Here is a 25,510-nt window from a genome sequence, read left to right as displayed (position 1 = left end):
AGGTGTATGAGGACTCAGGAGAATATGTAAAGATTAGGCCAGACTATTCGGTGTATGTGTAGGCAAAGGGGAAATTAACCGTAACCAGAGAGAAGTTTCCAATATAGTATTGTCTGACCAGTCAAAGGACCCCATAACTCTACAGCGGTAGTATCTCAACGGGTGGCTGGTGATACTGTGCTACTTGCACAGCGAGGACACCAAAAATAAAATAGAATAACCATATGAATAATGATATTACATAAACCTCATCAACAAAACCCTTCTGGTTGTGGACAATAAAGGCTTGAGTGGCGGGGTATGGGTCGGTGAGGGTTCTTCTTCCCTGCGGTTTACCTGTCAGGATTTTATGGCATAACTTTTGCTACACAAACCACCTATAAACTTTCATCATTATCGCAGTTAACAGTACTCTCACACTTGTAGTTTTCACTAACACAGAAATCGGTATATGACTAGTGTACATAATTTACTTCAATTAATTTTTTTCTTAATGTACAATCTGATATTTCTAATTTATTGATACTTTCAGTTAGAAAATTTAATTCCTAATCTACTGTACATATGCATGGTAATTATCGTTGGTTTTGCTGGTCTCTAGATATTTCCTTGAGAAATTCGTTCAACTTCCCTACCTTTTCATTATAACCACAACTATGAACAAGGTAACTGTATATACACTCACAATAATACTGCCTCGCCCACAGGCTTAACTAATGTAAGCTACTTGGGATTCGGGAATTTCCCCGGTCCCCACAACCAGGAACCACGAGTACCTTCTAATTACAGCATCCACCTGACAGAACACATCTGTAACACATGTCAAATGAAGAAATGAGGCCTGCTCAGAAAAATCTTCCTAAGCATCAACTCTTGGAATGTAATGCATGCAAGGGATATGGGAGTACTGCTTGATTAAAACTTTTGAAAGATACATCTTTTAGAACACTGTGTATGCTATTTACTCTATTGGAGCCCCTGGCCGGATTATAGCACCCTGCTTTACCAACTTGGGTTGTAGTTTAGCAAGTAATAATAATAATAATAATAATAATAATAATAATAATAATAATAATAATAATAATAATAATAATAATGGTGTTCAAACACTAAACCCCTAACAACACTATGTATCAAACACAGGTGTGGTAGATTTCACAATCTTTACTTGGTAAAGACCTTAATATGCTGGCTCTAGTTTGTGATTCCTTGACTGCAATCTTTTGAAAAACATCCGATTGCTACAAATACCTTGACCGGTAAAGTACTGAACTATTTGTCGTACTTTAAGCTATGTTTTTCGTTAGCTCTTTTCAAGAATTTCAAGTGGTGTTCATTACTCTCAATAACAATTAACATATACACGATACTGTTCAGTCGAGTCGTTCAGCAATCGAATCAGATTTATCAGGACCATATGTGGTGACACAGTATCCTGTCTATACACAATAAAGAAAGATGTCTCGCTTAATGATGCATTACCTGCAATGTTAAAAGGTAGCCTAGCCGTAGGAAGCATGGTCACTAAGTAACAAAATTTGCAAAACTTCCCTAGTATGGGATTCTATTAAGCCATTAGCATACTGTAAGGCCTATATGTGGATACTGGAAAATTTTGTATTTTTCTTATGTCCGTACTCTATTTTATCCCTAATTAACATTTCTGGGCTACCAAACCTAATAATGAAAGATCACAGTGCTTGGCCTAATGTATTTGTCATTTTATCCACCATAGCATAAGTGTTAGTGTACCGGGTAAAAGCATTCATGATTGCATTTATGTACTTATGTTGGGTTATACCTGCAGGAAAAGGTCTATCACGCCCATGTGTGCCCTTTAAAACTTAACAGGAACCAAAGGCCATTTTATGGCATATGGTAAAGTGTTATGTTATTTAATCCGTTACAAACATGATAATATTTTACATATATTTCTCCTGATTTTCTCCTCCCAAAAGGACTTGTGACCTTAATTGTTTATCAATCACTGAGTGTCCTACATAAGGACTTGTGTGTACAATGAGGAATGCTCCATTAATTAAAATAGATATAGGAACCACTCGTACACAAAATTCACCTCCACGCTTCTCATACTCACAGTACAAGATTCATTCTCTATGAAAAAATTCTATTGTGGTACATTCAGAAAGAATGGGTAACTGTACGATTGTCCTTTAATCAATAAGTGCTCACGCTCTTTCTATCCATTCTTCTTTTTTTCTGGCCTCTCGAACTTATTTATGTCCCGATTGCTAAAGGAAATTACACCTACATCATCAGGGCATTGATTCTGGACATCTCTAAATGTGTCTTCTACCACTCACATACATTCACCTCTCTCTCTCTCTCTCTCTCTCTCTCTCTCTCTCTCTCTCTCTCTCTCTCTCTCTCTCTCTCTCTCTCTCTCTCTCTCTCTCTCTCTCGAGTTGTATCTGTGTGCCGGTGAGTGAATAAACTTGTGCGACCCTAAAAATTACTGATTTAACGCGGATAACAAAAGGCTAACGAGTGCAATATAGCTAAAAGTTTTCGTGAATAGTCGGTGATTAGTTTGAGGTCAGAGAAGTGGGATAAAACGTCGGCATAGGATAGTTATCTTGTGAATTACAAAAAATCTGATCAAGATGGCGCTCTACAATACAGGCAAAGCTTGGAGGGACATTGCTGCAGTCAGCAAAAGTAAATTCCATGAGTTGGCGAAACAAGAACTAGACCATCTGATAACAGAGGTCACTAGTAACTCCAACCAAATATTTGCAGACATATTGAAACAATAAGATCCAATAAACTGGAGCAAATCTGCGGAAAAATCAGCAAAATAATAGAAGAAATTCCAGAGAAGATCCAAGTGATAAAGAGACTTACAAAGAAGTTTACATCAATCGACACATTCCATCAAAGAACAATAAGAAGTCCAATATGGTGAATATGCTGATTGATGCATTGGGAAAAAAATGCCAAAATGGTGTAATACATGTAAGATATGGTATTCCATTAATAATCCTCAACAACTGATAAGAAAATGTGATGCCTGCCATGTTCCAACACACCCTACATGTGCTGAAATACAGCAAAAAATAAAAAATAGACACACAAAGGTATTCTGCTCAACATGCTTAGTCTGGATAGAAAATATAATTAGGTTGAGACTAAATCTGCAAATAGTTGAAGATAAAGAAGAAGAAGAAGAAGAAGAAGAAGAAGAAGAAGAAGAAGAAGAAGAAGAAGAAGAAGAAGAGAAAAATGAACAAGATATGTGTAAGGATGCAGAGGAAATCATTAATATAACTTATGATGCCATCCAACTACATACTTACGAAGAAATAAATCATCAGATGGAACCAAATAATAGACCCAAGAGACTCTACCAGGACCTACATACTTTTAGGGAAGAGCAAGAACAAGAAAAAAAAAGAAAGATATAGTCTGCAATTTGCTGAAAAGAGGGAATTGCAGATTTGGCGAAAGATGCTATTACAAGCATCCAAAGATATGCCATAATTATGAAATATATGGTAAATGTGCGTATTTAGACGGATATGGAGACGAATGCATAGGGCTCCATCCAAAAATATGCAAAAACCTAAAAGAAGGAAAAGGATGCAGTTTCAACAAAAATGTTGATATATGCATCCTGCAACCATGAATGCAAGTAAGAAAACTCAGTAAACTGAAAAGAAATATTGAAGCAAAAATGAAACAAAAAAAGAAACAAAAAAGCAGGCCGCGTATATACCGCGCTATGCACCAAAGGCCCCAAGATATGAGGCCTTTCAACCCAAATATGCACATTTAGAGCCCAACTACAAAGAATGCATCTATAATGCCAGGGGTTGGTGCAGATTTGGGGATAATTGCAGGTATACACAAAAATAAATATGAAGGCGAAAGAGCAAATATAATAGAAAAGTTGGATTTTTTAATGGCAGAATTCCTGGAAATGAAGAAAAGAACATCATATCAGAACAGGAAGGAAGCATGGGAGAATCCATATTATTACCAATATTAAATAATGGGGGTGAAACACAAACTATAATAGTGATGAATGCACAGGGTTTAGTCACGAGTAACTCTAAAAGGAAAATAGTTCTTAGAAGAACTAACCCAAATTGAGAAAATAGATATATTAAATATAAGTGAAACAAGGTATTCCAAAGAGACCGGCAGTGATGACCAGATAAAGGGTTTCCAAACTTATAGATCAGACAGAACAAATATGAATCAAGGGGGAACCGCAATATATGGAAGAGACATAAATCGAGGAAAAGTCTGTGAAAAATACAGCAACACAGAATGTGAATTGATTGCGGTAGAATTTGAATTTGAAAAACTAGTGAATATTGTAGTTTACAGACCCCCAAATACTAAGGAGTTTGACATAATAATAGAAAAAATAGATGATATATAGATAGAAACCATAAAGACTGGAATATACTCCTATCCGGAGATTTTAACTTTCCTTTCGTGGATTGGAAAGAACGGATAGAAGTAAGTGGTTGTAAGTATACATATGAAAATCGGAGTAATAGTAGCGCAGAAGATAAGAGGCAATTTGAAAAGCTTCAAGATATGCTATTAGAACATAATATGCAACAAATAAACCACATTCCAACAAGAAAGGAAAATGTCCTAGATCTAGTATTTGTGAATGAGGTGAATTATGTTAAAGAAATAATAGTGTATAACATGGGAATTTCAGACCACATGTCATAGAATTAATAGTCCATTCCAAAGCAAGTGATCGCAGAATTAATCAAAGCACAAAACGTTGGGAAGGATATGGAAAATATAATTTTTATAGTAAGAATATAAAATGGTCAGAAATAAATGAAGAACTGAACAAAGAATGGATAAATGTATTTGTAAGTGATAATATACAGGTAAATACGGATATACTGTACAAACTACTGGAGAAAATTGTTGAAAAATATGTACCGTAAAAAACAAATAACAAAAGACATGCATACCAAGAGACAGAAGGATCTTATTTCAGAAAATTAGAAAGTGGAAGAAAAATCTTGCAAAAGAAAAAAAATGTGTGGAAAATGATGGAAATAAAATGTAAGATAGAAAATGCAGAACAAAAGATTATACAGTCGAAAGAAAATGAAAAAAGGGACTTGGAAGAAAGGACACTTCAAAATATAAAAAAAATACCCAAAGTACTTTACTCCTATGCAAAAAAGATGAATAAATGGAGATTAGAAATAGGCCCTCTAAGAATTGAAGGACAGCTAACGAATGAAAAAAAGGAAACATGCAACATATTAGCAGAAAAATATAAGAGAGAGTTCACGACAAGAACTGCGAATGAGAATAATGAAACAAATGAGAGAAGAAAATGTCGAATATCTAACGGATATAGATATTAATGAAGCAGATATTGTCAAGGCTATAAACGAAATTAAAAAAGGATCGGCAGCCGGACCAGATGGAGTTCCGGCGATTTTGTTAAAAAAAACTGCAAACACTATCGCAAAGCCGCTTGCAATACTGCTAAGACAAAGTGTAGATATGAGCGAGATATATGTTAAACATAAATTAGCTTATATAACCCCTATCTTCAAAAGTGGATCAAGACTAGAGGCAAGCAATTATAGACCTGTTAGTCTAACATCACATATTATGAAAGTGTATGAGAGGGTAATAAAAAAGAAAATAATGAATCATTTGGATAAAAATAATTTGTTTAACATAGGTCAACACAGTTTTGTGCCAGGAAAAAGTACACAAACCCAACTGATAGCAAAATATGAAAACATATACAAAAATATGATAAATAAAAAAGACACAGATGTGATCTATCTAGATTTTGCAAAAGCCTTTGACAAAGTAGACCATAATATATTAGAGAAAAAAATGAGAAAGCATAATATTGTGGGAAAGATAGGAAAATGGGTAAAAGAATTCCTGCAAACCAGAAAACAGATAGTGGTTGCAAATGACGAGAAATTTGTTATTATGATCTCAGACATAGACTGTGATGTTGAAAACTCTGTAGTGAGAAGTTTCGCCGATGACACAAGAATAAGTAGAGAAATTACTTGTGATGAAGATAGGAACTCACTACAAAGATATCTAAACAAAATATATGAATGGGCGGAGATAAATAGGATGGTATTTAACTCCGATAAATTCGAATCAATAAATTATGGAAACAGAGAAGGAATAGTATGCATACAAGGGACCTAATAACGAGACAATCACAAACAAGGAAGCAATTAAAGACCTTGGTGTAATGTTAAACAGGAATATGTTATGCAACGACCAAATAGCAACACTGTTGGCTAAATGTTTTTCAGACACTAAAACAAGAAAAGCTGAACATATGATTATGCTTTACAAAACTTATGTACGTAGTACACTCGAGTACTGCAATGTGATATGGTACCCACACTACCAAAAGGATATTGCACAAATAGAGAGTGTACAAAGGTCCTATACTGCTAGAATAGAAGAAGTTAAGGACCTTGACTACTGGGAAAGACTGCAATTTTTAAAACTATAGTGTAGAAAGGAGAAGAGAATGCTACATGATAATACAAGCATGGAAGCAAATAGAAGGAATTACTGAAAACATCATGGAGCTAAAAATATCAGAAAGAGCAAGCTGAGGTAGATTAATAGTGCCAAAAAATATACCAGGAAAACTAAGGAAGGCGCACAGGACATTAATCCACTACGCACCAGCATCGATAATGCAGCAACTATTTAATGTGCTGCCAGCTCAACTAAGAAACATATCAGGAGTGAGCGTAGATGTGTTTAAGAATAAGCTCGATAAATACCTAAGATGCATCCCAGACCATCCAAGACTGGAAGATGCAAAATACACCGGAAGATGCATTAGCAACTCTCTGGTGGATATACGAGGTGCCTCACACTGAGGGACCTGGGGGAACCCAAACATAAAATAAGGCAATAAAGTAAGGTAAGGCTCTCTCTCTCTCTCAAGCTCTTTTTATTCATTGACTCACTGATTCTCTCACACATCCTACTCTCTGATGGCTTGTCAAGATTGATTTCCCATTTTAGGTTTGAAACTATTTTATGACTAACTAATCTGCTTGGGTTAGTCTCTAATTGCTTCAACTGTACTTTACCAGAAAATTCGGCCTGATTAAGTAAAAATGGACATTTTGATAAGTTCATTTTCATACTTGTATGGTACTAGACTTATAAGACTATAAATATTTTGGTTATGTTCTTCTGCACACTTTTCAGTTATGATATCATCATCTAGATGACATGAAAAGGGAATTAAGATTGCCATCATTACTCTTGAAAAGTGACTAGAAGCATTTTTCAAACTAAAGGGGACAAAATTAAATTGAAATAAATACTAATTGGGTACAAATACCGTTTTACTCTTACTGTCATCATGTACTGTATATGAATTTGGTAACGACACCTTTTTAAATCGATTGTTGTATAATATTCACTATCATGTACCTCTATGAGCAACTCTTCAATCGAGGGCAAGTTGGTATGTTTGTTCTTGGCTTTTTATTATGATAAATGTTGCACATTTAGACGTGTTTTTCATATCCAAATAAGCCATATATTATAATCCCCCTAATATCTGCATTCCCTCTATACTAGAGATCCAAGGGGAAATCAACTGTCCGCTCAGTTTCTCGGACCTTGGTTTGATTTCCCGCCCGACCAGATGCTATCATCTTAGGATTGATTCCCCCTTGGATCTCTGATCCCAAAGTATAGAGAAAAGGCAAATATTAGGAGGAGTATAATATATGGCATATTTGAATATGAAAAACACGTCAAAAGGTGCAAAATTTATCATTAATCAAAGGCCAAATACAAACTTACCAACAAGCTACAATGGTGATGGGTCGATTTCAATTTTAAGCACAAAAAGCCTAAATTCGACAGGTATAAGTATGGGAGAATTTTCATCAACTTTTATCTTTTGTGCTAAATGGTATGTCACTGTCACCCCAGTTTCTCGGACCCGGGTTCGATTCTCCGGCCGGCTAAAAGCTATTATCTTTGAATTGATTCCCCCTTAGGTCTCTGATCCCAAGGTATAGAGAGAATGCAGATATTAGGAGGAGAATAATATATGACTTATTTGAATATGAAAAACGTCAAAATGTGCAAAATTTATCATCAATCAAAAGTCAAGAACAAATTTACCAACAAGCTACAATGGTGGAGATGGGTTGATTTCAGTTCAAAGTACGAAAAAACCTGAAATCGACAGGTATAAGTATGGGAGGATTGCCATCAACTTTTATTTCTCTTTGTGGCCAGATGGTATGTCACTGTAACCTCAGTTTCTCGGACCAGAGTTCGAATCCCCGGCGACCAGAAGCTATTATCTTGGTTGATTCCCCATTAGGTCTCTGATCCAGTGGTAATGGGAGAATGCAGATATTAATAGGAGTATAATATAAGGCTTATTTGAATATTAAAAACATGTCTAAATGTGCAAAATTTATCATATATATATATATATATATATATAAAACACTAGAACAGGCCACCATTGGAAACTAAACTTTGCAACATACAATGTCAAATGACACTTTCTCTGAAAATAAAAGTATTTAATCCTAACGGTATTAATTTATGCGTCAGAAACTTGGAACCTTACTAAAGCCTTAGAACATTGGCTAGTTACAACTCAAAGAGCTTTGGAAAGAATAATTATGAGAACAACACTATGAGACAGAAAAAGAGCAACATGGATACGTACGAGAGCAAACTAAAGAGGAGGATATTCTAAAAAACATACAATAAAAAGAAATGGCAGGCCATATAAAGAAAATAACAGATGATAGATGGACATTAAGAGTAATATAATGGTCCCTAGATATTACAAAAGAATTAGGGAAGTAAGAGATGAGTATGAATTGATGATCTAAGAAAATTTGCATATATAGACTGGTATAGAAAGATCATAGACAGACAAGTGGAAGGACAAGTTTGAGGCCTTTGTCCTGCGGTGGACAAGTTATGGCTGAATAAATGTTTACATTTATATGCATACATAACCATTTTTTATTTATATAATATATATTCACAAATATACATGGACTTCACCATGTAGCATTTACAAAAATCAAATGGATCACAGAGCCATTTATAAACACAGAAGGAGGACTGAAAAATATTAGAAGCTATAGAGATGCAGATATTGACAGAGATCACAAGCTCATCATTACCACACTGAAATTAAAACTGAAAGCACCCAACAGAATTGTAGATAGAATACCTAGGTTTGATATAACTAAGTTTCTAGATGAGCACAGAAAAACACTTGCATTTAAGTGTATGAATCGATTTGCAGTCTTACAGACTTTAAGAGACAAAGAGCAGACAATAAATGAAGAATAGTGTGATATAAAGAACATATATCATTCAGCTGGTAGTGTAGTTTTTGGACATGCAGCTACAAGAAGAAAACCACAGATATAAAATGATGCTTAGGTTACTATAAAAAGGAGAAAAAGACAGAAACTGATTGTTGAAAGTTTCCGAGGAAGTGATAAAAATTATAAGGTGGAGCAAGCTAAGTATTCCAGTATTGATACTGAGGTCAAAAGAAAGCCAGGAATAACTGAAGAGAATATTTAGACAGGAAAGCAGATGAGGCTGACAAAGCTATGAATTCAGGAAGCGGCTATCGTGTAAGGATTGCTCATAGAATTATTACTGAAATTTCTACGGGGGCAAAGAAGAAGGATATACCCATATAAAAGAGAGATGCATTTGTTATAACAACAGAAGATGAAGAAAGGCAACGTTGGATGGAACACTTCAGTGAGGTCATGAATAGGAGATATGAAGAAAATGACTTGATTAACATACCTGAAGTGGATAAAGACCTTGATGTGCCCATGAATAAATTCAGTTTGATTGAAGTTAAAGCTATGGAAATAGAAATCCCCTTGATTCGATGGAATATTTATCTAGATGATATTGGCCGAAAATGAAGTGACCACAAGAACACTTAAAGGTAAAGGACTCTACATCAATTCTCACTTTCTACATTTATTATAACTAAATATTTCACAATTCAACAGATGGTAATTTTCTCATTTTAATATAACACGGTGATTTTGGTATCATTTTTAGTATTGCCCATAAACCTTTATGATCTTTACAGGATCAAAATGTATGTAAATTATAGATATCTGTCCATCATAGAGTGGATCAAATTTGATGTGTAGGGAGCATAATTTTTTTTCTAAATCAACAAATTTGGTTGAAATCAGATTTTTTATTTGGATAGATTTTTTTTTAATAAAATGTTTTCTTTAATTATAATTCTTTGCTGCAGATGATGATTTCTGAGGGTATTTTCTGATATTGAACTTCATCAATGTTAAGAGAAAGCAAGGTTAGTATACATCATCCCAGCTGGGTATATTATGGGGGAAGTTAATCTAATCACACTGTATCACTGTCTGATATATACTGAAGACAGTGTGTCAACTTGTCTATTTCTGTTCTGTCAATTTTGGATTATATTGACGAGAAATTATACTTATGTTGCTTTGCATTAAAATCAAGTAAGCTCATTAAACTTCCCAATTGCATTTATTGTTGTCATCAACAAAAAGACATACCTTTCACTTTCTATGCTTTTGGATATTTTACTTTCAAGATATGGCAATGATTCACTGGTGCCTGACTTGCTACTTGCCAGCATGACTTATTTCCCATACTTTCGCTCTGCAACTACTTCACATTTATTTCCTTAATATATTTATATATATATATATATATATACATATATATATATATATATATACATATATATATGTATATATATATATATATATATTGTATGTATATATATATATATATATATTCCTGTTTATGTATATATACTGTTTATATATATATATATATATATCCATATATATATATACATATATATATATATATTATATATATATATATATATAGTTATGTATATATATATATATATATGTATATATATATATATATATGTGTGTGTGTGTGTGTGTGTGTGTATATGTGTGTATGTGTGTGTGGAAGTGTATTTCTATTTCTTTATACACATACATGTGTGTATATATGTATATATATATATATATATATATGTGTGTGTGTGTGTGTGTGTGTGTATGTTTGTGTATTATTCTACAACTCTTCCATCCTTATTCCACTTCCAATATATCTCCCTTCATATTAGTACTAATGCAAACCATTACTCCGCCGCTACCTCTTTTGTCAGCTCTTCTACTGTATATAATATCTTATAGCCCATACCAGCCTCCTTTGCCTCGTCTCCCCTCCACCTTGTCTTTAGTACACATAAGGTGTCAACTTTCATTCTCCCCATAACATCCGGCACCACCTTGCATCAGCCGTTCATGTCGCCATTATTTGTAGTTCCAGTCCACGACTTTTGTAATTGCTAGTTTACTCGCTCATGCCCTTGACGCGGTAGCCCTTGCCCAGTTTTCGAAGTGGGCAGGGTTTGCCTTGTTCTTGACTGTTATTAACTGTGTATATGTTTCAGCAATTTGTTTTCCCCAAGCCATTCTTGCCGCCAATCCCTCACCATCCATTTACATAGGTTTGAGACCACTACAGATTTCTGTTGGCTTGCACTCCTCGTTCCCTATGGCTGGTTTATCCACATACACATACACACACACACACATATATATATATATATATATATATAAAAGAAACACTTTCTGGTACAACTCAGGAACATAAATGGTGGTCTACCCTTAAATCTGCACTCTTTGGTGTAGATGCAACAGTTCCTCCTTTACTTAAACCAGATGGCTCAGTCACTCACTGTCCAAAGGAAAAGGCAACCCTTTTGGCTGATGTTTTTGACAGTAAACAGAGTAATGAAAAACTTGAACTTCCTCATTCCTGTTTTCCTGAGGCTAAACTAACTAGTTTAGCTTTTCGATCTCGTGAGATTAAAGCTCTGTTGATGGACCTTGATGCTTATGGAGGTGTAGACCCAAATGGTATTTTTCCTTTGTTTTTTATAAAGACAGCAGATTTCTTAGCTCCAAAGTTATCTGTTATTTTGCGCAAGTTAGCAAGAAGAGGAGCTTTTAGCACTAGTTGGAGAATTGGTAATGTTACTCCTCTATGTAAATGTGTTTGTGGTAGCTCAAGTCCCACTGATTACCGCCCAATTTCCATAACTCCCATATTATCTAAAGTTTTTGAACGTCTTCTGGCTAAATGTCTTAATAGGTTTGCTGAAGGTAATCATCTACTCCCTAGTTTGCAATTTGGTTTTCGTAAAGGCCTTGGAGCATGTGATGCCCTTCTTACAATCTCCAATGCTGTACAGAAATCCCTTGATTGTGGTCGGGAAGTTCGTATGATTGGCCTTGATTTTAGTGCTGCCTTTGACCGTGTTAATCACGAGGCCCTTTTTTTCAAACTGAAACAGTTGGGAGTGGGTGGGTCGTTTCTTAGCATTATTACTGATTTTTTAAGTAATAGATCTCAAAGAGTTGTTGTTGATGGGCACCATAGTGATTATAGGAATGTGATATCCGGTGTTCCACAGGGTAGTGTTCTTGGCCCATTACTTTTCATACTATATACACATGACATGTGGTTTGGCCTAGAAAACAAGCTTGTTGCATATGCAGATGATGCTACTCTCTTTGCATCAATTCCATCCCCTGAATGTAGATCTAGGGTTGGTGAATCCCTTAATAGAGATTTAGCTAGAATTAGTGCATGGTGCAAATTATGGGGTATGAAGTTGAATCCTAACAAAACTCAAAGTATGATTGTAAGTAGGTCAAGGACGGTGGTTCCTCAACATCCGGATCTCAGTATTGATAATGTTTCTTTAAATATGTATGACTCTTTCAAAATTTTAGGTGTGATTCTCGACAGTAAATTTACTTTTGAGAAACATATAAGGTCTGTGTCTTCTTCAATTTCACAAAAAATAGGCTTATTGAGAAAGTCTTTCAAGATTTTCGGTGATCAATCTATTCTGAAGAAGTGTTTTAATTCTTTCATTCTACCTTGTTTTGAGTATTGTTCTCCTGTCTGGTCTTCAGCTGCTGATTCTCATCTTAATTTGTTGGACAGAAACTTACGGTCTATTAAATTTCTTATTCCTGATCTAGATATTAATCTCTGGCACCGTCGTTCAATTAGTTCATTATGTATGTTGCATAAGATTTTTCACAACTCTGACCATCTTTTACATTCAGATCTCCCTGGACAATTCTATCCTGTTCGTAATACTAGGCAGGCAGTTAATTCTAATAGCCAGGCCTTCTCCATCACGAGGCTCAATACTACGCAGTACTCTAGAAGTTTTATTCCATCTGTGACCAAGTTGTGGAATGATCTTCCTAATCGGGTGGTTGAATCAGTAGAACTTCAAAAGTTCAAAGTTGGAGCAAATGCTTTTTTGTTGACCAGGCAGACATAGTCTTTTTATAGTTTATTTATAACATATTTGTTTTTGATGTTGTTGATAGTTTATTATATGACATGTCTGTTTTGACGTTGTTTCTTATTTTAGAATGATTTATTGTTAATTTGTTCTCTTCATTTATTTATTTCCTTATTTCCTTTCCTCACTGGGCTATTTTTCCCTGTTGGAGCCCCTGGGCTTATAGCATCTTGCTTTTCCAACTAGGGTTGTAGCTTGGATAGTAATAATAATAATAATAATAATAATAATAATAATAATATATATATATATATATATATATATATATATATATATATATATATATATATATATATATATATATATATATATATATATATATATATATAAATGTGCATAAACCATTTATGGGGCACGATGGGTGCAAGCCAACAAAAATTATACCGGTCACAATCCCATACAATATAAATATTTTTGTGTGTGGGTGTATGTATGTATGTGCTGTATGTGTATTGTCATTTTGTTTGAACATATATTCGACGTTCAATTCTCAATTCATAAAATACCTTCCTGCCGTAAACAACACCTGAGATGATAATAACAAGTGCGCTTATATGGTTTGGAAGTTTGAAAGTAATTTTAAAGTTAGATGAATTTGTGGATCAAATGTCCGTGACAGTTCGTATGCTTTGCAAATTATAACAGGTCTTCTGAAAGCTATTTAGATTTATAAGGATAATGGGAAAATTTATATCAAAATAATTTTTACGTATAAACATTGATTAAATCGAGCCTCTGGAGAAAAAGCAATATGAACATCAAGTGAGAATAGAAATAAGAAATTTTAATATTAGAATACAGTACTGCTTTAAAAACATTTATCGAACATAAGACTTTTATTCAACAATGTTCTGTGTGCAAGAGACTAAATGAAAAAGAAGGGTAACTAGAGGGATAGGAAATGAGTATAAGCTCTATTACAGCAGGTCACAAGAAGGAAGAATAGAGTTGGGGTTACAATAGGTAATAACTGTAAGGAATAAGCTGTAGAAATAAAGAGTAACTGTTAGGCTTTTAAAGACTTCAATGATAATAGGGGATCAGAGAGTAAATCTAATTTCAGCATACACTCCTCAGATGGGTTGCCCAAAACAGGAGAGAGAAAGTTATTTAAAGAAGAGTTTGAGAAAACTATCAGAAGAGAGAAAGAGGAAGAGAAGCTAATCATAGGAGGAAAATGAATGACAGAGTGGAGAAAAGAAGGGATGGGTATGAGGAGGCACATGGAGGACATGGGTTTGGAATTAGAAATAAAGATGAGGAATATATTTTAGAGATCACTCAGTTTTGACTTGGCATGTATGAACACCTGGTTTCAAAAGATGGATAAGCACCTAATAATTAATGAAAGTGGAGGGGAAAGGCAAATAGATTACATGCTGGTTAGAGGATTTGACAAGAACAATGTTATGAACTGTAAAGTGATTTTAGGAGAAGCATGTGTAAAACAACATAAAACTAGTAGTGATGGATTTGAAAATGAGAGGTATCAAGCCCAAGAAGAGAAGGAGATCTAGAACTAAGGTTTGAGGCCTAAAAATAGAAAAGGGTGAGCAATTTATGAAGCTTGTGAAAGAGAGATGACTAGAAAGGTTGCACTTAAAAGAGATTAGACAGGGTAACAGTGGAAAATATATGGGTGGATATAAAAGAAAAATGTGTAGGGGAAACAGAGGAACTATTAGGAAGAACCAGCAGATATGCTGTTTCGAAAGAAAAAAAGCGGTATTTGGATAGAGAGGTGCAAGAAAATCAAAGGTATTTAAGGACTGGATGTAAAACATGGAAAGGGTACAGTGGAGCGGTAAAGTATAGCTATTGGAAGAGTTGTAAAGCAATTGAATGAAACGCTAGGAATAAGGAAAGGAGAAAAAGATGTCTTCTATCTTGCAGAGGGCGCATCACACAACAGACCTCTTAATGTAGGGATAAAGGTGGGAAAGTAGTAGTAGTTCATCTTATTAAGTGAATATGACATGTCCTGGACCATTACAAATCAATTAAGAGTTATCTTTCTATTAATACCACAGGAAACAAGACAAGCATTACCTCCAGCCTGACTGCGCATTTCGCTCTCTGGGAGTGCCTGAGGGCCTGTGTCTGACCAATCTCCTCTAAGACGTAAGCGCTTGAGGGTTGGTCCTGATTCAGATTCAGCATCAGTGTCTTCTATGCCACCTAAGGACACTTCTTTGAAGTTCTGAAAAATTTCCCATGCCAGTACCCAAATAGCTATCCACCATCCAAATTCAATACTTGTATTCGGGAAGGCATAAAATTCAAAAGCCATCATAGAAAATTAGTTACAAAATTACCAAGTTGAATATCACAATGTAGCAATCAGTATATGGTTATACAGTAATTAAAAAAGGAATACAGTACTTACTTCAGTATCAAAAAGATATAAATAATCTGAAGAATAGCTTGCTAGTACGTCTCGCCCATCTTGGCTATAGCGCAAAGAGGTAACTCTGTGATTCTTGCCTTCCATGTTGTCAGGCTTCAACTTCATTACAAGTGCCCGATCTGATTGCTCCAAGAATGAATCTTAGAACCATAAAAAGATCTATATCACTCAAATTTGCTATTTCAAGACACTGCAGTTTAATCTTTCTTATATTATTCATCAACCTTATAAATTATGATTTTATTTTCAAATATCCAAATTGCTCTAGAAAAACCCACTGTAGTTGTTCTGAGTAAGCCTTAATGTAGAACAATGGACATTCTAGTCTTTGGAGTTTTGAGTTTATGTAGTGAATATAACTTTCTAAACAATTTTACTTCAACATCAAAATATAAAAATGATGGTAAGAAACAATTCAAGGACAATATTTTGAGTTAAATTGATAACTTTATGTCACTCATCAGTTATACCAGTATAATTCTTCAAAGTTGCATCAAAGTCAGCTGTTATAAAATTATAAACTTATTTACAGTAAATTACATCATATGGCTGCTCTCCTTTTTTTGCAAATTTACTAACTGTAGGTCTCCTAATACATGGTTGACTATTTGGTACCACTACACTGTAAGAAATAATACATGGATATTCACATTATACATGCCATCCGCCCAAAAAATTAGAGAAAAACTGAAGAACGGGAATAAGAGTACTACTAGCCACTACGTGATTGATTTTTTCATTACTATGCTATGGGCATGTATATTTTGAAAGGAAAGAAAATGGGAATTTTTCTTACTAATTTTTTGGGGGAAAACATCGATAAACCAAGCAACTGGAGAAGTAATATGAACAAGGAGGTGCATAGAAAAAAAGTTTGCTACCCATCTCTCTAAGGTATATTCATTTTGTCTATTTCTTTGTTGCTTATTCATGCAGTATATCAACAATTTTTAGGTTATGATTATGCTGAAAATGCTTAAGTGTCAGAGATGATAACTAAATAGGCCATAAGCATGAAATTTACCTAAAAAAATACACAGACTTATGTGTGGCTTTTGTTATATGTAACCGCTTATACATGTTTGTGTGTGGGAGCGATATTTTTGCATTTGAGTGAAGAGGATCACCCCCACTCAATAAATAACCTTGAAATATGAAGATTATGTCCTTATGATCCAAAGAGGTGAGAAAAATTACCACTAAAAGCCCATACTTATTCATATTGTACTAAAGCCTGTTCAATCTATCTCTACAAAAACACACTGAAGCCCATTTCTCAAAATATGAAATCTTCCGAGAAAAATTTAAAGTAGTTTTTTTTAACACGGATCGATTTTTATCAATCAAGTATAAAAAGATAAGTAATTTTAAAGCCGAAATGTTGTAAATTCACTTTTATCAAACCAAAAACCTTAAAAGTAACACATCTGCATTGATAAAATAATACCTGTAAAAAATGAAATGCCAAGAGAGTTTCCAATGTACAACTTTGTGTGCATAAAATTATTTTTCAAATAGTTTTTGAAGAGAAAATTGGTAGAGATACAAAGAAAAAATACTATATCGAGTTAGAAGTAACCCAAAAGGACCGAGACCTGCTCCTTAATAACTCCCTGATGATCTACAAGAGTAAATAAACTGCTGTTATACTTCATTCTATTTCAAATTTCAAATCTTGAAAAAATAATTATTTAATTTCTTTATTTGTTTAATATAGTTGTATAATTATTTTATTTTAATATGATTTCCCTCTGCTCTTTTATTAAAATATATATTCATTTTTCCTTCCTCTTATAATTTCTATCTAATGATTTTCTGGTTATTATTTCTACTTAATATGATTTCCTACATTCCTGTATAATAAATTACAAGTACTCAGCCTTTCCATGGCAGTTTAAATAACTAAAATAGAAAGACAATACTTTTGCCCGCAGTAATACCCCAGGATACAAAATTAATTAATTCCGGAGGGGTTTCCGTAACTTTTTTTTTTTCTATAATGTGTTGCGTTTTACTTGCAAACCCCCTAGTTCATTCTAAGCCCTATGAAAACACCAAACAGAATGAAACAGAGCCAAATACATTGGAATCATTCGATATACCTAACCTAACTGTTAATACCTGTAAATTAAGTAGATATAACATGATGCGATAACAAATGGAAAATAATGTGGAACCTTACCTTTTGAGTGAGGCAATGTCTGAAAACAAAAGTGGTGGAAGAGGAAGGCAAATGGCAGAAAACATTAACAAATGGGAAAAAACATTGATACTTAATTTTCCTAAACACACTAACAAATGGAAGAAAACATTACTGCTTAACTGTAAGAAAAATAACAATCAAATTTATTTTCTTTTTTATTTTTTTTTTCTAATATTTCTAACTATTTCACTTTACGTTTTGCACTTTCTAAATTTCATCAATTTCTTCTTCCCTTCCACTACGCCGTTTTATTCCGGATCACTTTGACCTTCACCTTGACTTACTAATGGTCTCTTTGAAAATAATGATCCAAAGAAGCTTGACTCTACCCAGGGCCGGATCAAGGAGGCCAGGGCCCCGGGCCACCCACCAAGAGGGGGCCTCCCACCAATATAAACAATAACTTTTGATTCAAGAAGATTAGTATCATAGTCATAACTAATCGAGTGTTAGTACCATACAGTGAAGTGCCAGCAGGTTTTCTTTTTTTTTTTTTTTGTAATCATGCAATTTGGTCCATTTTCTCTTGCGACAATAAGAGAACATTGGTCCAGCTGTGCAGTGTTGCCAGATTGCCAAAAAAAAATTTGGATATTTCCAGATTTTGGGAGTTTTATCCACATTTCCAGACCCTTTAATGAAATTTCCTGATTTTCTTTGAATTCAGCTAGAATTTTATCCACATTTCCAGACTTGAGAGAGAGAGAGAGAGAGAGAGAGAGAGAGAGAGAGAGAGAGAGAGAGAGAGAGAGAGAGAGAGAGAGATGCAACAAACCGTAATGACCATCTGGCAACCCTGGATGTTAGAGGCACTTTGAGCGTACTGTGATCCATCACGGCTGAGTTTTGGCGTGAGTTTTGTTGTTGTTTGACGTATTTAATGTAATTCTAGGCCTCTTATCAATAGTATCCTATGTTCATGAATAAGCCAGGCGTTCGTTGGTGAGGTACTGAGTACCGAAATATGTTGTATTGTGATGAATCAAATTGGTAAAATAGTTTTCCATCCCCAAAAACGTTCGTTTTGGTTCATATTTATGTAAAGCAAGGGGAAAACCCATGGTCTGGAGACTCTAGAGTATATTCAGTGTTTTGGATTGCATGACTGCATTTTTTTGCGTATTGATGCACCAATTATTGAGGTGGGAGGCGAGTGTGTGTTCACAGAGTGCGTTCTTTTTCGTATTTTATTTTTTCTTCTTACATTTTTTTAGAGTTATTCACTATTTAGTCACATTTTAGTTTAATCAGGCATTCCAAACCTATTACTAGCCAGGAAGTCATAAGGGGCAAGGAGCTTGAGGGAAAGATGAGTGGAGAGACACAAACGAATTAGGATATTTACGAAATGTTGAGAAATTATGAAAGTTTTCTTTTCCTTTATTATTAATACTGATATAGGCAATAGGTAATCAATATATATATTACTGGAACTTTCGAAAGTTTTTTGTTAATTTGGTAAAATTTTCAATTTTTTGGTGAGAGTGCTCATTTAGTGTATTTTCAGATTACGATTCACTAACATATAGAGCCATGGACAATCAAGAAGGAGACAGATATAGGCACCGCAAAAGAAATTGTGAGTCTGGGGCTTCAAAAAGACGTAAAGCAAAGGAAGCAATAACAAAATTAGAAAAAGAAATGGGAAATAAGAAAAAGTTTTACCAGTTCTTCACTGTTTAACATCCACAAAGACAAATGTCAGGAAAGAGTAATGAGCTTACACAACCTGATCAAGCTGCGGAAGTGGTTAACCAAGCCACTGATCCTGACAAGGAAAAGGCAGAAATAATAATGTATCCATCTGGAGAAGATAAAGAAATGGAGGCTGATAGTGACACACCTCTTTCAGAAGCTAAGTTGAGGGCCCACCAGGGGGCAATGACATTGGACATTGGCCATCCATTATTTCGGAGCAGATACGTGAATACTGGCTGAAAATGGGAGTATCAACAGTTAAGCACTGTGATGAAAGATTGTTCTCAACACATTCGAAGCAGCAAACTAAAAAGGATGGTACTCCAAGAATGCGTACACTTGGGCTCTTCCGCCGTCAAAATCATAATGGGGAAGTCATAATAAGAAACTGGTTATGCTTCTCTCCCTCACAGGGATGTGTTTACTGTTTCACGTGCAGACTGATGAACTTAGAAACAGAAAAATCTGAGTCTTCTCTGCTCTCATCCACTGGATTCTGTGATTGGAAACATTCACACGAACGTCTAAGAAATCATGAGCAGTCAGCAGGACGGATAAAGGCTACAGTTGCTTTCAACAGGAGGCTAAAAGCAATTGGACGTGTGGATATAGAACTGACACAACAGGTTGAACACCTTGAACAGTATTAAAGATCGGTGTTCAAACAAGTAATTAGTGTTATTCACTTCATTGCTGAGCGGGGCTTAGCGCTTCGGGGAGACAACGAGTTTGTTGGTTCACCTAGAAATGGAAACTTTCTAGGTATTCTTGAACTTATTACCTAGTATGATGACTTTCTCGCTCAGCATATCAAAACTAAAGCTAATCGTAGAAAGGGTCACACAAACTATTTGTCATCTACAATATTGGAAGAGGTTATCAGCATAATGGGTGAACAACTCCTCAGAGAAATCATTTCCAGAGTTAAGAAGTCAAAATACTACTCGATCTCTTTGGACTCTACACCTGATGCAGCCCATGTTGATCAACTGACCCTTGTATTGAGGTACATGGAGAAAGATAGCCCTGTGAAACGCTTTGTAACCTTTATGGCAAACAAGGGGCATGGTGCTAAAGATATGTTCAATGCTTTGATGGAATTTTTAGACACACATGACCTGGCCCTTGGAAACTGTCGTGGACAAAGCTATGACAATGCATCAGCAAAGAGTGGTAGGTACAATGGTCTTCAAGCCAAAGTGAGGGAGAAGAATAATCTTGCATCCTCGATTCCTTGTCAGCACATTCTCTTAACCTGGTTGGTAAAAATGCTGTAGAATGCTGCTCTAGTGCTGTATATTTCGTTGACTTCCTTGAAAAGCTGTTTGTCTTCTTTACAATTTCAACTCATCGGTATCAACTACTGGATGAGGCTTTGAAAAAAGTGATTCATCATTGACCCTCAAATGTGTCACAACAACGAGCTGGTCCTGCAGAGCTGATGCAACTAGAGCTCTTAAGGATAATCAGCGGTTTCAGCTTCACTTTCAGCTAGGCCTACGTCAAATCCCTTGAAGTCTTAATGTGGAGACAGCATCAGGCCACAGCTTCTTCCACAAAATGTTCAAGGTGTGCCTCGATACCTCCGGCCAAGCTTGATCGATGAGTCAAAGGCATTTTACAATATCAAAATACTCCTTCTAAAATTCATGATGGGTGAGGCTTGTGCTGTCAGTGATTTTGATACATCTCTTGACGAGAGGTTTTGTATAGAGCTTCTTGAAATTATAAATCACTTGCTGGTCCATGGCATGGAGGAGAAGGGTGGTGTTATGCGGAAGGAAGAGAACCTAGATGAAGGAATATTCTAGGAAAAAATCATCCTCAAGGCCAGGAGGATGAGTAGGGGCGCTGTCCAACACCAGCACACATTTCTGAAGGAGATGGCTTTCTTCCAGATAATTTTCATCAGTCTGACTGATGTAGAGGTTTACCCACTCGTCAAAAACTATTGCTACTCAGGCTTTTGCATTAGCCCTTCACATAAAAGGAAGCTTTTCCTTTAGCACACCGTGGGCCTTGAAGGCTCGAGGACTCTCCGAATGATACACCAATAGGGCTTAAACTTACAATCACCACTGGTATTGGCTCAGATTGGAAGGATAAGTCTGTCCTTCATACGCTTATGCTCGGGCAGCTTCTTCTATTCTACCATGATATGTCTGACGAGGCATTTTCTTCCAAAAGAGCCCAGTTTTGTCACAGTTGAAGACTTCCTGGAAAGTCAACACATCAAATTTTTTAAGAAAGGCTTCGGCCACTTTTATGTCCATGCTGGCAGCCTCATTATACCGCACCAGCGAATGAACGCCAATCTGTCACTTGAATTTCTCAAACCACCCGTGTGAAGCCTTGAACTCTAGGAGTGACTGCTGTGATGTCCCTTCTCCTGCGTCATTTTCGGCCTGAGCATGCACGAGATCATAGGAATGGCGCTGGCCTTGTGGCAGATTTAATTCTTGGTGATCGTGTCTCCAGCAAATTCCTTGTCCTTAATCCAGAGGAAAAGAAGTCTCTCCATCTCATCATGAACGTGGCTCCTCTAACTAGAAAGGAAAGTCATGGCCCTAGAAGGTGTTGCTGATTTGAGGACTTACTTCTGCATAAGGATGGTGCCTAATGTTGACGAATTTCGGCCATACCCTTAGCAATCACACTCAACCGCATGCCACCCTCACAGTTCTTTATCTCTAGCTTTGTCTCCATAGAAAGCATCCTCTTCTTCTTTCCTTGAACATTAGCAACATTCTTTGGGCCCGTAGCTAAAGAGTTATGAGTTAAATTGAGCAACTTGAAAACTATAAGTACAAAATCAAAATCACCAATATGAATACAATCTGAACGATAGCGTTGCCGAAACGAAATGATTGAGGGATGCCGGTACATATATGCATGATGGGAAACATGTGGACCAATGGGAGAGCAGGATCTTATGGTGGTCACTGGCATCAGGGTATGGAGATAACTGATGGGAGAGAAGGACGATAGTGGAGAATTTAAAGTTTGTGCTGTGTACGAATTTCAAAATTAATTTTCAGTGGACGCATGAATTTTATTTCGTACCATTAGTGTTTTTCCGTAAAATGAGGTGAAAAATCTTTGTATGTCTTTTCGTATAATGAGTTTTTTTGTATAAAGAAACTTTTGTATCTAGAAGTTTCACTTTTCTGTTATTCACACAATTTTCTTGGTCATTTCAGTTTACATTCATTCCTTATACTGGCATTCCATTTATTATTCCTCAATTCCTTTTTTTCAATAATTTCACAAAATTTTGTAAGTATTAATTTTATTCAATGAAGATTTTCTATAGATGAATTTACTGCATAAAAGTTCATACATATTTCTTTCCTGCATCTTTTACTTTTAAACTACACTGAACCCTTTAACCTTGATTGGACAACAGAGGGGGAAGAATGGATGCTGGATTTGTTAAGATCAATATATGAGATGAGAAAATATTGCCTAAAGAAAGGAGGAGAGTCTAATGGTATTTATATTCAAGCAGAAAGGTGATGTCATGGATTGTGGTAACTACAGGGGAATTAAACTAACAGAGGATAGTTTGAAAGTTTTTGAGAGGGTACTAGATAAGAGACTGAGAGAGATTGTAATGACTGGGAAACAGCAGTATGCATTTATGAGGGGGATAATGATTGTAGATTCTATCTTTATAGTAAGACAGCTATATGAAAAGAGGCTAGAGGGAAACCAGAAGCTCTCCAGTGCTTTTATAAATCTAGAGAAAGCATATGAGAGCATACCAAGATTAGTGATGTTTTGGCGCTTGAAGAAGAGTAAAGTCACGGAGAAGTTGGTTCGATTGGTAGAGATGATATACAAATGAAGATGGACAAAAGTATTAACAGCTGCTGGGGAAACAGAACCCTTTGAAGTTAGAGATGGATTACATCAGTGGTCAGCATTAAGCCAATTTTTATTTGTGGTGGTTATGAATACAGTATGTTAAGTGAAGAGTTCAAAATTGAAGAATTGTGGGAATTGCTATAAGCAGATTAGTTGATTACCAGTGAAAATAAGGAAGATTTACAGTGAAGGGTTGTAGAGTGACAAGATACTTGGGGTGGCTTGAGAGTAAATGTGGTGAGCTTACTGGAAGGTAGGGACCAGATAGCTGCGCATGAAAGTAAAAGCTCAGTTATAAATCAGGTGGAACAATTTAGATATTTGGGATCTACTAAAGTCAGGAGGTAGGATGTAAGGCTGAAGTTGAGAGTACGATAAAAGCAGCCAGGGGGAAGGGGAGGGAGATAACAGGTGTGGTATGTGATAAGAAAATGCCAGTCAAGCTAAAGGTCAAGATCTATACCACAGTAATAAGGCCATGGTTAATATATGGATCAGAAACACATGCTCCTAGATAAAAAGATGAAGCAAAACTTGAGAGAACAAAGATGAGAATGCCAAGGTGGATTATGGGAATATAACTGTTGAAAGATTCGAAAATGAAGAAATAAGAATGACAGGTGTAGCAAAGATTGCAGAGGTGATCAGTGTCACAACTGAGATCGATAAGGAGGCAGAGAATTAGATCGCGAGATAAGTGAAGGATGAAATGGAGAGAGGAGGTTTGGTGGAAGGTGATGTTTTTTATAGAAGACACTGGCGAGGGAGCATCAGGCAACCAACGCCTTAATGCAAGGATAATGGTGGGAGAGAAGTTAGCCTGCTGCATGACTTCATAAGAGTAACATTTAGTCATATATCTCTGCATGACTCCATAAACATGACGTTTAGTCATATATATTATGTATATATATATATATATATATATATATATATATATATATATATATATATATATATATATATATATATATATATATATATATATATATATATACATAATATATATATATATATATATATATATATATATATATATATATATATATATATATATATATATATATATATATATATATATATATATATATATATATATATATATATCTATATATCTATATATATATATATATATATATATATATATCTATATATGATATATATATATATATATATATATATATATATATATATATATATATATATATATATATATATATATATATATATATATATATATCCCCTCTGATGGTCCAGCACTTTGCTGCAGTAGAGGGGCTTGAGTGTCTCAATGATGGGCTGGGCAATGGCGGTGGGGTAGTTTATCCACCCTGGCAGGCTCAACCATACCGCTAAGGCCAGTTCTGAGAGACCAGACCAAGACTGGACCCCCCTATAGGCCTTCTCCTTTATTTAAGATAGGCAAAGGCTAAGAGAAGGAAAACTCCAAAATCAAATCAAACATGACCCCAACGGCGGAGCTTCCCAGCGCCGGCGGAAGAGGGCAATGCCTGTCGGGCAGGCAACAAGGCGGGCCTTGACATAACAAGAACCCGGCAGCCCGATACAACCAACATCATAGAAGCCGCCTGTCTCATATGTCTTGAGCCGCGGTGAAAACGGTGTGGGCCAAGTGTGTGTGCGTGGCCGTTGCAAAGCCATGACCACCCAAAACAATATACCCAGCTACTGGTATTCTGTCGTTTCCTCCACCCCTCTTCATCTCTAGATAGGAGGCTGGTAGCTAACGACAGAACCCAATACTCGGACACGAGTGGGCGACGACGACGCATATATATATATATATATATATATATATATATATATATATATATATATACACATATATATACATACTGTATATATATATATATATATA

General features: G+C 35.4%; 1 protein-coding gene across 2 annotated transcripts in view; it reads right to left on the bottom strand.

The window, feature by feature from the left end:
- The window catches only part of LOC137641375 (DDB1- and CUL4-associated factor 6-like), an 861,079-nt gene that overhangs the window by 465,994 nt on the left and 369,575 nt on the right, over nt 1–25,510 (bottom strand). For both annotated transcript variants that reach the window (XM_068373879.1, XM_068373880.1), the window contains 2 exons: nt 15,843–16,003; nt 15,506–15,656 (listed from right to left, as the gene is read on the bottom strand). In XM_068373879.1, the coding sequence (XP_068229980.1) occupies nt 15,506–15,656; nt 15,843–16,003 (312 nt within the window). The remainder of the gene's footprint in view (nt 1–15,505; nt 15,657–15,842; nt 16,004–25,510) is intronic.

The sequence above is a fragment of the Palaemon carinicauda genome, chromosome 5 (assembly GCF_036898095.1).
Source record: "Palaemon carinicauda isolate YSFRI2023 chromosome 5, ASM3689809v2, whole genome shotgun sequence".
NCBI classification, from domain to species: Eukaryota; Metazoa; Arthropoda; class Malacostraca; order Decapoda; family Palaemonidae; genus Palaemon; species Palaemon carinicauda.
Note: the sequence above shows the minus strand (reverse complement) of the source record. Positions and strands in the feature narration are given on the sequence as shown.